General features: G+C 36.6%; 1 protein-coding gene across 4 annotated transcripts in view; it reads right to left on the minus strand.

The window, feature by feature from the left end:
- LOC149088207 (tyrosine-protein phosphatase 69D-like) overlaps positions 1-16,254 on the minus strand; it is a 294,689-nt gene that overhangs the window by 84,468 nt on the left and 193,967 nt on the right. For all 4 annotated transcript variants that reach the window (XM_089245556.1, XM_089245550.1, XM_089245555.1 and 1 more), the window contains one exon: positions 3,908-4,204. In XM_089245556.1, the coding sequence (XP_089101682.1) occupies positions 3,908-4,204 (297 nt within the window). The remainder of the gene's footprint in view (positions 1-3,907; positions 4,205-16,254) is intronic.

The following is a 16,254-nucleotide window of genomic DNA, read 5'->3' on the forward strand; positions in this document are numbered from 1 at the left end:
CCACACACACACACACACACACACACACACACACACACTCTTTTAAGCTTTTAAACAACACTGCTGTGGACGCCACTGAACTTTGTTCCTCGCCTTTTCGAAAATATTATCGAATTTTCTCGACTTCAAACTCATCATCATCAGAGAGAAGAAGAAGTCCCCACTTTTCTCCTTTGGAGATGGAAATAACAAAATCGTTTTCTCTCACAGAGGAATATTTCCAGGCACTTTTAAATGAGCAGAATCTGTTGAAGAGCGGGGCATTTTATTACGGGCCATCATGTTTAATGAATCTCAATAATTACACTCTCCCTCTCTCTCTCTTTTTAGAATCTCGGTGCATTCCCTCTCTATGTCTGTAACTGAGAGATGAGTGTTTTTTCTTACCCTCTTTCCATGCATTAAAATATGACTGCGGTTGTCGTTGTTTCTCGTGTTCGATGGAAACATGAACCTTCATTTTCTTAACCATCGAGTCCGTGCAAATTTTTTTACTACTTATTCACCCAAACACGAACCTCGTAAGCATTCCCCTAGGGAATATCTAACGAATTGGTATTTTCAGAGCTTGTGCTTTGAGTGCATGTATGTACGTATGTTGGCCCCGTAATGTATTTCTGTTGTCAGATTTGTGGTTTTTTTTTCATTTTCTACGGTACTCTCTCATCTGTCTTCCTTAGTTTCATATGGTAAATTATACTAATTCTACACTAATGAACCAGACAATGCATCTCGTGTACATTCCTCTGCGGGATTTCTAACATATCTGTATACACGCCGGACCCTGTACATACCACAATACAGTGTCACACTAACGTTTTTATGTTGTCAGAGTCTCTCATGCGAGTTTTTTTCTATAGTGGTGCTGATCAGTCTTCAATATTTAGCAATGGATATAGAAGATGTCTATTGTCGTGTTATGTAAGTATCTTGTTGAAGGTTTAGGTACCTGCTCTCTGCAGAGGGACTTTTCCAAATGGGAAACTAGAGTTTAACTGCGATTTCAGTAACACTAGTAGCACAAAGATGTAGATCTGTATCGAAAAATTTCAGTTTCTTATATCTACCAATCTCAGTCCAAAATATAGATTGATATATCAATATGTTCTGCCGTCTCGCCTTTACAAGCATACGGCAAGGCGAATTCGACGCAGCGATCGTAATTTCATAAGATAGGGATGTAAGCAAACAATACTCCTGGAAATATACTGAGCTCAAAAGAAAAAAAAAAGTCAACACCAAAAACATACAAAACTTCAAAGTAAACATATAAAAATAAAGTAAATTAACAAGTAAAAACACAAAGAACATTAAGACTTAAAGTTGAAAGTAAAAACGCCAAACATTTAAGATTTAAAGCAAATGGAAGGATATAAAATATACAAATTAAAAACAAAAAAGTTAAAACTTAGAACTTGAAATATATATGAAACAACCCTCTAAATATACAAAACTTAAAAAGAACAGAAATCCAAATTGACAAATTAAAAAACAAAACATATAAGTCTTACGAATGAATGAAAACAGGAAAATAAAATATAAATTAAGAAACTGAGACGGTTCAAGGCTGTGTGGATTCCGAACATACGCAACATGTATGTACCCTATTTTCGGCGTACGTACAAAGACATACGACCAATAATATATGCATCGATCATATTCTATAGTTATGTCAATTACTATAGTCCAATCAACGCTGTTTCGAAACCAAGAAACTCGGAAAATTCAGGTAATACTTTGTCACCGCGCTAAGATAGCGTGAGGTTTTGGGCCGCTAATCTAATATTGTTTATATTCAGAGTTTCTTGCCTCTAAGTTTGTTGCAATGTTTCCACTCCCCGCTTCGCTCCAGGCTGTACATCGTGAAGTGGCCTCTCCCATTAATTTAATCATAAATTGTCTCGTGAAGTTGTTTTTCAATATAATGCTGGTGGTTTTACGTTCTCTCGTTCTTCAAATTTATTTGACTTTCTCATGCTCATCCAATATTCGCAGCTATATATCAGATGGTGTACGTCACATTCGGTTCACCCACAGAAAACACATCAGGGGATTTACGAAATAGATCGTTAAAAAAAAAAGGAGTCAGAGAAAAAATATATGTCTATCGTGAATCCGGCAAAGATCTATCTTGCAAAAAAATGCGTAGATGTATACCTACTTTACCGCACATCAACTCCGGTCATATTGATGCCATATGACAATTTCCAACCAATGGAGAAGGAGGAAAATGACAACGCCATGTCTCGGTGGTCACCCGAGGTTTAGTAGGTAAAGACTGTTTTCGATGTTCTTCCCTCGAACCTTGACGGTAACTTTCATGGTAGTAGACGAGCATTTTACCACTGTACCGCTCCGCCGCCACAGATCTATATGATGAATCTGATACGAGATAGTATAGATCTATCTTAGGAGTCGTGGATCTACATTGTGAAACCGACGTAGACCTACAGAGTGTCCAACCATCGACTGACAGTTTTCAAAATGAGATAGGGGCGCGGTAGCCCAGGTCGATAAGATACTCACCTAAAGTACCAAAGGATGTTTAGAGGTGTCACGAGTTCGACACCCGATTCGTCTTTGTCAGAAAACTGTTCTGACAGGGGTACAAAAAAAAAAAAAAAACTGCGACTTGACCGCAGCAAAAAATTGCTACCGCAGGGAGTCCCCTATTGAGGGGTTAGCGTACTAACCTCTCGATGAGTATAAAAAAAGAAGCCTGCCGTTCGGAATCGGCAATAAATTGTAGGTCTCGGTCTAATTAGCCCTCGTGTGCAGAAAATGACCGTGGTGCGACAAAAATGATCAAATGATCAAAATGAGATAGCAACGGTGATAGATATTGTAAGTAATTCTTGCGGAATATAAGTGTGTGAAGTCAGGAATTTCAGATACGTCAATCATGTTGCAAGGGGATGTGTATTCATTAAAATAAAAAAAATAACTTTTTATATGGCACTCTGTGCCCAAAAACCCAATTAGAAACGTGTTGCACTGTCTCTCGTAATGAACTCAGCAAAAAGAATAAGAAAAACATGTTTCTAAATGCAATATATTCGCAGACATATCTGAATTCAAAGATCGGAGGGAAGTTGCGAAAAAACAGCAAAAAACTAACGGGCAACGCTTCTTTTCCAAATTTTTGCTGATTTTTGAATTCAGATTTCTATGCAAATATTGCACTTAGAAAGGTTTTTTCTGGCCCGCGTGCACACGCACGAACGCGCACACACACACACACATCCGAGTGAAACAACACAACTTTCTATTTGGGTACCTGGGCACAAGTTGCCCGTATAAAAAGTTATTTTTTTTATTTAATATGTGTACCACCCCTTGCAATGTGAATGACATATCTGAGTTCTACACCTTACTTTTTCTAATTGCAAGTGTCTCTAGGATCAACGGTCCGCCAGTAAAATCACATACGCCCTGTATATATTTTATACTATTAAATTCCAAATTTCATATGAAGAATTGTTCATTAGAGATTTCACATTTTCATATGCAAGCAAAATTCACACTCGACTTTAAATTTTCACCAAATTTTTATTGTAAGGCATTTTTCGCTCAAAGAATACTCATGGACCCGTGTATCGAAACACGACGATCAACGATTTCGTCCAGGTTTTCTGGATTTAAGATATCGACGTGTGCTTAATAAATCACTGAAAATCATCTAATTGATATCAATTTCTGAAATGATTCAAATGTTTTTGATGAATGTAAAATGTTGACGTTTATGCTCATCATATCCATGGATTGTGACCCGCGAATTACTTTCTCCATTTCCACCGATCAGATCATGAATCAGATGATCAGTCAGATCACCACCGATGAAATCACCGTTCAGCAGCTGTAAAAAAAAGTTCAAGAACACTGGTACATAAAGAGATGTAGTACTTACCTAGAACTACCACATCCTGGGTGGCCATGGATGCCTCGCGCTCATTTAGTGCTTCACAAATATATGATCCGTTGTCGTTGCGCTGCAAATTATTGATAGTGATAGTTCCTAAGACCTGTACGTGTGATATTGCCGACGACTTGAAGATCAACTGGTTGTCTCTGGGGGCTAGCGGTTGTCCGTCTTTGTACCAGTAGATGGAGGCGCGCGGGTAAGACATGACCAGACATGATAGAGTCACCACGCTGTTTAGGCTCCTCGAAGTTGCGTTCTCTCCCACCTCGATGCTCAAAGGAACTACGAAAGCATATAAAAGTTAAATTATTACTATCAGGAAATATAATTTAGCACATGCATGAAAAGCTGATGGATGTTTACTTACAATTTCACACAACTCGCACCTTTCTATCTCCCCATCGTTATGTTTGAGAAAATTTGTTTCGGGATTTGGAACCTTAATGCTCAAAAACTACTTTGACTCTCAACCTCTACTAAAATCGAAGATAGAGATAATTTGCTAATTTTATTATACTGAATATATAGTATTCAGTATAATAGACTATAGTATAGTAGACTCTAAATATTAAGCTCACATTTTTGTTCAAATTTTTTCCTTTGTTAAGTACATTTTAACTCACCGCAGACTAGTTGTAACACGTTATTTTCCGCCAAGATATGTTTTTTCGAATCAATTGGCAATTTTGTTAACAAATGATACATTTTTTGGCTATAATTGGAAATGTTCTGAACTCATGATCCCAATTTGCCATATTTTTATTGCTTAAGATTATCGAACTTTCTATTCATAATTAAATAATATGATGTTTCGTACTTTTGGGGGTATAATCACTATAAATTTTTACTCTGCAAAGGTCTTGAAAACGTTTTATTCGGTTGTAACGACACTGGTGATGGAGATAAATTTAATGATATCTTTGATGTCGTTGTACCCGGATATGGCTGTATAGTAATCTTTACCGTCTTTACAACAACAGATTGTTTCTCAAAGAAAAAAAAAAGGCTTCACTATCTTTGAACATGTCTCACCGTTTTGGAAATTTCTGTGGTGAACCTTCGCTCGACACTATTTATAAGTAAAATGACATGTCACCATTGGGCACACGTTGTGCGGGTTTGGCACGCCTGATATGGGCAAATGTATCAGGCATAAACAACAATGATATTATACTGGAATGGTACATGCTTCAAAGCACCCAAAGAAAAGTTTCTCTGAAGACAGTAGGCATATCTTCATGGTAACCTCCTACACCTTCCCAAAGGTTCTCATGTCTTTCCGCGTATTTTGCGCGGTATACATGTCTGGTACTTACGTTTAAGCTTAAGTATGTACGTGATATTCTTTTGCGCATGTTTCAGATCAAATGAACTTCCTGCGCATTTCAGGCACATGCAGGTCACCCACTTATTTCAAGCGGTAAGCGTCACTGCTCCAGAACGTTTTTTTAGGAGGAACCATTATTCTATATGATATACTATACATGGTAATTACTACATGTATTGTGTTATTAGATCGCAGTACGCGACCGCAGAATTTTTCATCAGTACACACATCGGGCTATATTCATCACACATACTAGACTCATTTAGATTTTTTTTTTCATATTTATAAAATTCGCCAATTACATTAAGGTGTTGCGCACAGTAACAGATAAAGGCGATGAATTTCATAAACACCATTTTTATATAAACCAGAAACACCATATTTTACCACGACGTTTATCCAAATTACCAAGACGATTGGTAAGTACGCATAATAACATGTTATTATGTGCAATAACCGATTCATCACATTCCTATTAACATATGCAAGGCGCGTTCAATAAGAACTTAGGGTAAAATAATGAGAATTTTTATTCTCTTTATTTTCTCATGAAAAATAAAGAGAAATAAATAAAGCAAAAAATAGGTTATTTTTTGCGAAGCATTTTCCTTTAGATGATATGCATTCGACCCATCGTTCGATCCGCTTTTCCAAGCAAGTGAAGAAGGCTTTTTCTGGAAGGAAGCTGCTGCACGGAACCCTGCACAGCAGAAATAACGTCAGTGTGTTCATTAAATTTTCTGCCACGGAACTTCTCCTTCAACGTCGGAAACAGCCAGAAATCTCATGAGGCGAGATGAGATCCGGAATGCAAGATAGGTCGCGGCATGGATTTCAATATTGCATTTTCCAAGATATTGTTGAACAAAAGTAGCGACTTGAGGCAGGACCTCCTAGAGATAGAAGGCCTCCACAGTCTGCTTGTGACGTTAGTCAGTAGTCCATTTTCCCTCAGAATATTCAGGGGAAAAAATTCCCTGCTCGTGCCAGTAGCATCGTTGGTGCCCGAGTGGCATGATGGTAAGATGCTCGTCTACCATCGTGAAGGTTGTTGTCAGGGTCCCGGGTTCGAACCCAAGGGAGGATATAGATAAGATATTTTCCCAAAACGAACTCGAGGCGACCACCGATGGACAGCACCTTCACTTCTAACCCATCTCACTAATGGCAGTAAATTGCAATATAGCGATATGGCCAGAGTTGGTGTTTGGTGTAGTAGTATCATCGTTGTGAGGATCGGGCTCAGAATTGACGATTTCTATGCCTCACATCCAATCACTATGCGGTATTTGTGAGCCAATCAGGAAGATTCTACGCCAAAATAAGAAGAAACGAAATCGGATGCTTTGTTTCGAAATGGGGCAAACTTGCTGGGTAGTCTGAATGACGTTTATGGCAAACAGTGCAGAGGCCTTCTACCTCCAGGAGGTGCTGATTAAGGGCGGGCGTTATCGTTATGTAGAATCCTTACCAGTTCACATAAGCACTTTCTCGATATGTGCATATTTCCCGATATCCACACTCGTGGTGAGTGCAGTTCGAGAGGTGTTCGAACAAAGAAGCAGTTGCAAATACAAAATACGATGCCACAACACGTAAAATTCCCAGCCAGAAAGCTGAGGAAAAAGATGCCCATAGCAAATATGAATGCTATATATTTCTATAATACAGTAACCCAATCAAAAATGCAATTACAAAACTAGAAAACATATATATGACAAAATATTATACAATGCCCGTAAAATATATTTATGGTTGTCTTATTCTAAGTATGGATAGGTAAATCTATAGTAAAGCTTCTCAATTTGCCTCAACATGCTTATCGTATTTCTTTTTAAATGTGTCGTGTGAAAAACAAGGACACGCGTAGCTCTTCTCTGCACCTTAACCAAGTCTATGTTCCTCTGTAGGTATGGTCTCCAAAACTTTACAGCATACTCCAGTCCATGATGAACTAAACTTCGGAAGAGCGGAAGAATGACTTTAGGAAAACGCGAAGAGACCTTTTTTAAAAACGGAATCAAGCATTCTATTCGTTCTTTTTTTAACCACTGCTGAACAATGTTCAGAAAACCTGAGCCGCTCGTCAGGTTGTATCCGTTATAGTGACACCATTCAACTCCAAAAAGAAACATGGGTTGTTCGAACTAAAATAAGTGATTGCCCGTGTCAACGCTAAACTTCATGATCCATTCACTCGTCCATGTTCCAATCCTGTTCAAGTGGGTCTGAAGCAACTCCTTATGGCTTTGATTACCAAATACCTCAATTGATTTCACGTGATCTGCGAATTTGCGAGCAATCCCTGATATAGATTATCGATAAAAAGTGAAAAACGTATGGGGCCAAGGACACTTTCTTGAAGAACACTAGTGACGCCTACACAATCAGAGAATTCCCCGTTCACCATAACCTGTTGTGACCTATCTCTCAACCCCGATTCTATCCAATTCAAAAAGTTGCCCCCAATCCCAATCTAATCTCGTGTAAACGCTTCAAGAGTTCACCATGTTGGACCCGATCGAATGCCCTCTAGAAATCAAGGTAAACAGCATCTACATTTTTGCCCTTACCCAAAACCTTAGTCGCGTGATCATAGAAGCAAAGGAGTTTAGTTACGCATGACCCTTCCTGAACCCATGCTGGATATCCGACAATCCATTATTCTAGTTCATCCACTTCACCAATTGCTTTTTTGATAATAATTTCCAAATCAATAAACTCCATGCGCAAAAGGAATTTCTAGAAGAAATCCTAATATTTACTGAAAAATTTAATTCAGTTTATGAATACACTTCAGAAAAGAAGTTTTAGCATCGAAGTATTCAGTTCTTTTTATATTTGTGCTGCACGAAATAATTGTTAAGCGTTGCAAAAGGAAATAAGGGAGAAAACACGATGATATGTTAAGATAACATTGTGCCCCTACACATCCTCTTTGGTTTATCCTATAATTTAATAAAGTTCATTCTTTTCTTCTTTTTTTTGTCTGGAAACAACTCTGGCTGAGTATCTGAATAACACTTCTTGTCGAGGAAAATATTTCTCGACTCTTGCTTACATCATCTCTCAAGGGAAATTTAATCGGAGAGAGAGAGAAAAAGATCAAGAAGTTCGTTTTTCTCAGCGAATCAGGTGAAGCGTCTCATGATATCGACGATTCTTCCACGAAAACATCCTGTCCCGTTTTTTTCTCTCTCTTTTGTATAAGGATGCGAAAGAAGTCCTACTAAAATTATTGAGTAAATATGTACGTGAGCTGAGCATTATTAGATAAAAATCACTTCTGGAATATAATAACCTTGTGTTCAGCAACTGCTTGTTCAGCCGCCTCTTTTTTTTTTTTTTGTTGTCCACAAGTAGATTGTCTTATTATTCGATAATTAAGTGTTTGTTTTACTGGTTAGGTAAACTAAAAATCTTTGTGGTTCTGGGGAAAACTCTAAGGGGTTTGAAGCACGTGTGGATTTTTATACTATGATTATGAACATGCTTTTTTCGAAGAATAGCGAATTGTACGTTTTTGTTCCATCTAAATCATTGCCCGCACCGCTTAATGTAATCACAACGGGACTTGGAGCATCTGATAACAATAACCGAATGGTAGCTCCATATCAAAAATCCAAAAAGTCCAAAATATCCATAAAGTCACGTTTAAGCACTGTCACCATACATCTGTTTTGGTCGAACGGGACATATGGTAAACGGGTATTGGACAACTGTTTTTCTTTCCAACATTTCAAAATATCCAATTGTTTCCATTTTTTATTGTATTCTAAAACGGGACCTCTCCCCCTCTCTACGCTAAAATTCTAAAATTTTGTTATTCAGCCATTGTGAGGCGTTAGAATGAAACTGTCAAATGCATATCACGAATTACGATATTTTTTTGTGTACAATGTGTGATAGATTCCTTTGTGAAAGTCCCTCGGAGAAAGAAATTTGAATCTATACAACTGAAAGAAACTAATCAAGAACTGAAGGAAAGCGTTTTCTTTCGTCATACATTTTCCTTCACAGGTTTACGGAGGTTTAGCCCAGAGCATTTCACCTCGGCAATTTTACTTCCCTTGACCGTGTCAGTAGCGAAGTGAGTGGGTGACCTACCAAGTAAGTGAATAAATGAGTGAGGGTGACCGTATGAGTAAATAACAGTGTGCAACCGTATAAAAGACCAAGTGAGTATAGTCACTCATACGGTCATACAGTCACTCTTTTACTCACTTGGCTACTCATGCGGCCATTCACACACTCACTTGATCACTCATAAGGTATATATATTGTTTGGTATATATACCTTATTTGTTAGGTATATATACATACATATTGTTTTGACATACTGATTCAAAGCAGTAACGTTCAGAAATAAATAATTGGATCTGAATCTTTCGAAAGCAATCGTTTCAAAATTGAAGCTTAAAACAGTATTTCTCTAGAACCATCAATTTGAACAGCATCGTTTAGAAATGATCGTTACAAACAGTATCGTTCAGAAACCATTGTTGAAGTAAAACATCATACAAAGCATTACTACTCTTGATATGAAACAAAAACTCGTATATTCATGCCGCGATTAGTCCAGCGAGCGTAACAACAACAATAACGTCATCGCAACGCTCCTACACGATATTCACTGAACACGAGTGGCTTATAATTGGATCGTCCACCGTGTTACTTTCAGCGCAAACCATACACAAATACCACGAAGTTATAGACCTATACAGGGTGGATACTATCGACCGTCCAATAATTACTCACGTGATTCCTTTTGAAAAACTAATATCGAAAAGTGGTTTCACTTTTGTTGATTCGACCTATTATTAATGAGTTGTAGCGCTTTAAAAATTGATGACGTCACTTCAAAATCCTGCCAAATTCACCAAACGTATAACTTGGTGTTTCTGAAAATGCTAAATGTGTATTAACCCTCACACAGAAATCCAGAAAAGGAAAGACATATAAAAATCAGGTTTTTTTTCCCTCGCACTTTTCAGGAAAGGGAAAAAACTTTTTTTACAAGTCAAAACCAGAATATGTTCTTTGCATCTCAAAACGCCAGCTTTATAGAGGGTATAGATAAGCGCGTTAACCACTGTTTTATTCGGGAGAAAGTATTGCCGAGGCCGTCTTAAGCGCGTCATGGGCCCCCGGGCCAAGTGATGTTTCTGAGGCCCTAAAAAGTAAATTCTAGAAAATTTCAACCAAATCTCATTTTTGTGAGGCCCCTCTTCTTTTGAGGCCCCCGGGCCGTGCCCGGGTTGGCCCATGCGTTAAGGCGGCACTGACTATTGCGTCTATTTTTCATTATAATTTCTAATGTGGTGGCATTCAGCATCACAACTCACTCGGTAGCAAATTGGCCATGGCGATAGATCGAATGTGTGCTCCGGTTTGAAAGAAAGAAATATCTTCCTTTTACCAAATTACCCTTTAAAACTCGAGAGGGGGGATGAAGTTATTCTTCAAAATTATTTACTGTCTAATAACTAACATAAAACTAAACGTTTGAGGGGATTAAAATAGACAAATTTTATATTCCCAAAGGAATTTTTAATAGTTTTGGGGTATATTGGGGCTGCGGATTTAAAAACTGGCGTTGGTTTTGCCGAATTGGCTCTAGTTTTTTGAGATAATCCCTAATATAAATATTTCACTATAGTCTGCAGCCACTAATTTTTGCGTTGAAGTTTTTCTTTGACCTTTTTATTTACTTCCGTATTTTATTCAACGCATTATCCCATTTATATCATTACCAGATCTCAGTGATCTTTATGTATTGATATCAAGTTTATTAATGATTTACATTTCGCACAGTTTCAATGTGATTTCTATACTGCTTAAGGCATGAGCGGATCTAGAGCTCACTGTTGGGAGGGGTGTTTTTATAAAATATATATATATAATAATAAATAAATAAAATGAGTTAGTCACTGTTACAATACATCCTTCATTTTGTCCCGTATTTTCCGGAATAGTCCTGAATTTTTTTTTTTAAAAATGTACTAGTTTTCCTGTTTTTCAGTCGAAGTTTTTCTTGAATTTGTTATTTAATCTCAAAAACGTTGATTAATTTTCAATAAATTGATTGAAAATGCAATATTATCATATAGAAATTCCGAAAATTTTATGAATTATCGCATTTCGTTGTGGGGGGGGGGGGGTGGTCATAGCCCATAGATACGCGCCTGACTTATGGTATTACCATTGAAATTCAACTTTCACTTTTAATCTAAAGCTAGAGCCAATTTGATAAAACAAATGGCAGATTCGGAATCATTGCCCCAAAAGCACCCTAAAATCACGTAAATATCTATGGGAACAAAATCATGTATTGAGTAGTGTAATCAATAGAAAGAATCCGAAACCAAAAATTATTTTTAATAATGTTAATTCATAACGTAATGATATTTGATTAACACTTTCTGACTGAATCGTTGTTATTATTTTACTATTTCCACCAGTCACACCTTTTTCAAGCTATCATCCTTACAATGAAGCTTTTTACGTGTAACAGTTTCGATGAATGTTCAAACTCCAAAAAATATTGTCGTTTCATTGATCACCATGTAATCTGATTAAAACGACAACGTAAAATAACAATCGCACAGTAAACACGTACGCACTGTATGCACCTTCCCTCAAAAAATTTGAGTTGATATTGAAGGTAAACAAATTGTGTGCCACATTTTGGAAAAAAGTGTTGATTTGGCTAAGAAAAAAATCAAACAGATCTAATTTGGCTAACACTTTAAAAATCTGCTGAATCTGCTGATACATTTGCCAACATAGCGGACGAAGCTAACACAACTAAGCTATACGTAATAACAAGGTTGTAATACCACACTACACGGAGAGAAAAAGCGCCAATCGTGAAAGAAGAAGGCCGCGAACCTGGCTTCTAATGGGATTGACTATTCCAGTTAATTTTCAAGAAGTGACAACCCGCTCGGGCGGAGAAATATACTTTCGTTCAGAATTTGAACTGTCCGTTAGAAAAATGACACGTCACAAAATTTCAAAACCTTATGTAGCTCAGTTAATATTTGTCTGATCCAAAAACGGAAAACACTTCTCTGTATCACACTTCTCTTTCATCTTCATTGATTCATTTTTCTATATTAGTTTTCACAAGAAATTACGTGTGTGATTATTGGGCAGTTTCAACACCTTTTATATCACTTTTCTTGGGTTTTCTCACAATTAATGATGCAGGAGATTGAACCAATGAAGATCCACATCGCAAATTTCTGATATACATTTCTGAATAATGCTCGCTGATGCAATCGTTTCTGAATAGTGTTCGCTGAAACAACCGTTTCTGAATAACCCTTGTTAATACAAACCATTGAATAACCAGAATAACCACTGAGTAGACTTCATCATAGTCTTAGTCTTACTGGGTTGTAATCATTGTTTCAAAGAGAACTTTTCATAATTCCTGTGCTTAAACAGTTGCATTCATTATCCATGATTCAAACAGCACTAATGATTGAAACGGTACCATTAAGAATTAATTATTGGATCTGAATTGTTCAAAAGAAATAGTTGCATATATCTCAATGATATAATATGCAATAATATTTAATATATTTCAATCGTTACAGTATCGTTTAAAAACGATCGTTACAAACAGTATCGCTCAGAAACCATCTTCGAGAAAAACCCCTTGCAAACATTTCCACTGGTCCGATATCAAACACATACTCGTATATATTAATGCGACAATCAATCCAGCGAGCGTAACAACAACACTAACGACATCGCAACGCTCCTCCACGATATTCATTGAACACATGAGTGGCTTATAATTGGATCGTTTACCGCTACACACAAAAATACCACAAAGTTATAGAGAGGCCTATCTCCTTTCCTTGGTTCTCTTCACACAATTAATGATGTAGGAAATCGAACCAATGAAGATGAAAATCCATCGTTATTTCAGTAATTCATTTTATTGATTCACAACCTCATTTTTACGATATACTCCCTTTATATATCTGTTATAGTTAGGAATGCGTTACGTTTCCGATATCGTAACACCTTCTTGGCTTTTTCTTATTGGTCGTAAAAGGTATTTTTTTTTCGTTCTTGCGCAAAACATAATTTTGAAGAGCAATAAGTATTGCTCTTCAAACAACGCCCTTTGAAATAATGAATTCCTAACAATAATGCTGAAACAATGACTATTGTGTGAAACACATTCAAAACTAATGTTTGAAACAAGACAATTCATAACTAATGTTTGAAACAAGACAATTCACAACTAATGTTTGAAACAACACAATTTTCATAAGCTAATGTTTGAAACATCACAATTTTCATAAGCTAATGTTTGAAACAGCACAATGCATAAACCAACGTTTAAAACATTACTTTTCAGACGCTAACAATTGGATCCGAATCGTTCATAAGTAATTACTGCAAACAGTATCATTTGAAAACTAAAGCTCTAAACAGTATTTTTCAGGTACCATCTGTTTGAACGATATCGTTTAGAAGTTGATTGTTATGTAATTATAAGCAGTGTCGTACAAAAACCATCACTAGCTATTGTTGAAAGAAAACCAAGCGTTTCCGCTTCACTCGATATCAAACACCTACTCGTATATTAATGCCACAATGAATCCAGGGAGTGTAACAACAACACTAACGACATCGCAACGCTCTTCCACGATATTCGTTGAACACATGAGTGGCTTATAATTGGACCGTTTACCGTTACTTTCTCCGCAAGAAACACACAATCACAAAAAATACCACCAAGTTATAGAGAGGCCTATCTCCTTTTCTTGGTTCTCCTCACAATTAATGATGTAGGAAATCGAACCAATGAAGATGAAAATCCATCGCTATTTCAGTAATTCATTTTATCGATTCAACCTCATTACTATATACTCCCTTTATATATCTGTTATAGGTAGGTATGCGTTACGTTGTCAATGACAGGGTTGTAACACCTTCTTGGCTTTTTCTTATTGGTCGCAAAAGGAATCTTTTTTTTAGTTCTTGCGCAAAACATTGTTGCTTAGCGACTGGAAGATTCAATCGTAATCCGTAATATTTTTATCGCATTGCTCCCTATAATTTCCAGTGTGGGAAGTAATAATAATGGAAGTAAGAAACTCTGGCGTGCGTGAGTGAACGCGCCCCTCGTCGTTCCTTCCAACTTCTTCGATCTTAATATGGTACCAGAGTTGCACACAGGAAAAAATTCCTATGGTTTCACAGCCATGTCTCATCCCAAACGATTACTGTGCCCCGTCGGAAGCCGAGTGAATCATATTCTTAATAGATTTTTTGACAGTTCTTATAGCACGGTACGACGGTTTTTTGGTCGGTAGCCAGAGGTTATCGGACGAGCATTTCTTCATCGAATTTTTTTCTTCTTCTTCCAGCTACACATTTCGGAGGTTTTCGTTCCCTGCGACACGCGCATTTATTGTGTCATTGGTTACTTGTAATTTTTTTTTTTTTTTTTGGTTTTCTTCGAACATTGTTCTCTGTTATTTAAGAGCAAGTGACGTCAGTCTAAGAGAAATTGTTGCTCCGGTATTTTCCGATATGGCTGCGTGTGATTTTTTTTTCTTGAATGTTTCTCCTTGATGTTCTTTTTTTGCGTCTGGGTCATCTTGAGATTCTCTTGGGAGAGTCATGTTATGTATCGCGACAGCGGAGGACATGTGTGTGTTGTGCCAAATATTTCCTTCATTAAGTGAAATTTATTGTGGAATCACAGCAGGTGGTTATGAGGCTGTCCGAGATTGAAAATATTCCTTTTTTTTTACCGTTATAAGAAATCTATAGTTTTTCTTTCAGTTCGTAAGCTTACCCCATATTTAAGCTAGATCTTTTTCATAACGAAAAGTCTCGCTTGAAAACACGCTTATATTATTCGCATACTTCAGTTTTGACAGCCTTGAACATTACAGCAGTGTCTTCCAATTTTCGAAGTGAAACTTTTTAGATAGGGGAGTGAATTTCTGTGTGTGTGAGGGAGGGAAATTATTTTTCCCAACAATGACTTCTCAACAATGTCGTTTCTAATAATATTTTGTTTGTTTCTAACAATTACTTCTCAACAATGCCGTTTCTAATAATGCCTTCTCAAAACTGACATTTCTAATAATGCCTTCTCAACAACTTCGTTTCCAACAATGTTTTCCAAGCGATGCTGTTTCTAACAATGGTGTCTGACAATGACATCTCAAAAATGTTTCTTCTAACAATGACTTCTCAAAAATGTTTCTTCTAACAATGACTTCTAAAAAATGTTTCTTCTAACAATGACTTCTCAAAAACTGTTTCCCTAGCAATGACTTCTCAAAAACGATTTTCCTAGGAATGGCTTTTCAATAATGTTTCTTACAATGACTTCTCAACACACACAATTAGTTTCTTACAATATTTTCTCAATAGTGCTCTTTGGAATAATGGCATAATCACAGTAGAGTTTGAAATAATTGCATCACAACAACGGTGTTTGAAAATTTCTGAAAAAATACTGTAAGAAAAATTATTTGAACAATATATAGCTGGTATCATTTTTAACTATGTGTGGTTCTTGTTCCATTCTTATAACTGTATTTCAGGACTCTTGCGTGGTACTAAAACACGATTCAGTCTCAGAGCCATCTCCCTTTCACGAGTCGAAGCACTATCTCTTTTCAAGGAAGATTCTCAGAAAGAATCCGGATCAGAACCTGATTCACTAAAAAAACAATTTCCGACTTGAATTATTGTATTTTTTTTTTTTTTTTTTTGTGGTTGTTGAAAACATCCTTTCCATTCATTCTACATTATTTTTATTACATAAAAATGAAGATAATGCTTGAAAAATCGGAATTACGTGAAATGCAATCTTTGAGATAAAACTATTCATTATGCTTTGTTTATTTTTTCAGTTACTTAATGGGATTTTATTTTGATTTGACCCTGGCAATAAGACAAAAGGAGAAAAAAAACTGATCTTAATTATAAACTATGCTATTTAATAAAAACTCAATTT

Source organism: Pholcus phalangioides, unplaced genomic scaffold (genome assembly GCF_987345545.1).
Source record: "Pholcus phalangioides strain wild (caught in Gottingen) unplaced genomic scaffold, Ppha-v1.0 ptg000003l_1, whole genome shotgun sequence".
NCBI lineage: Eukaryota > Metazoa > Arthropoda > Arachnida > Araneae > Pholcidae > Pholcus > Pholcus phalangioides.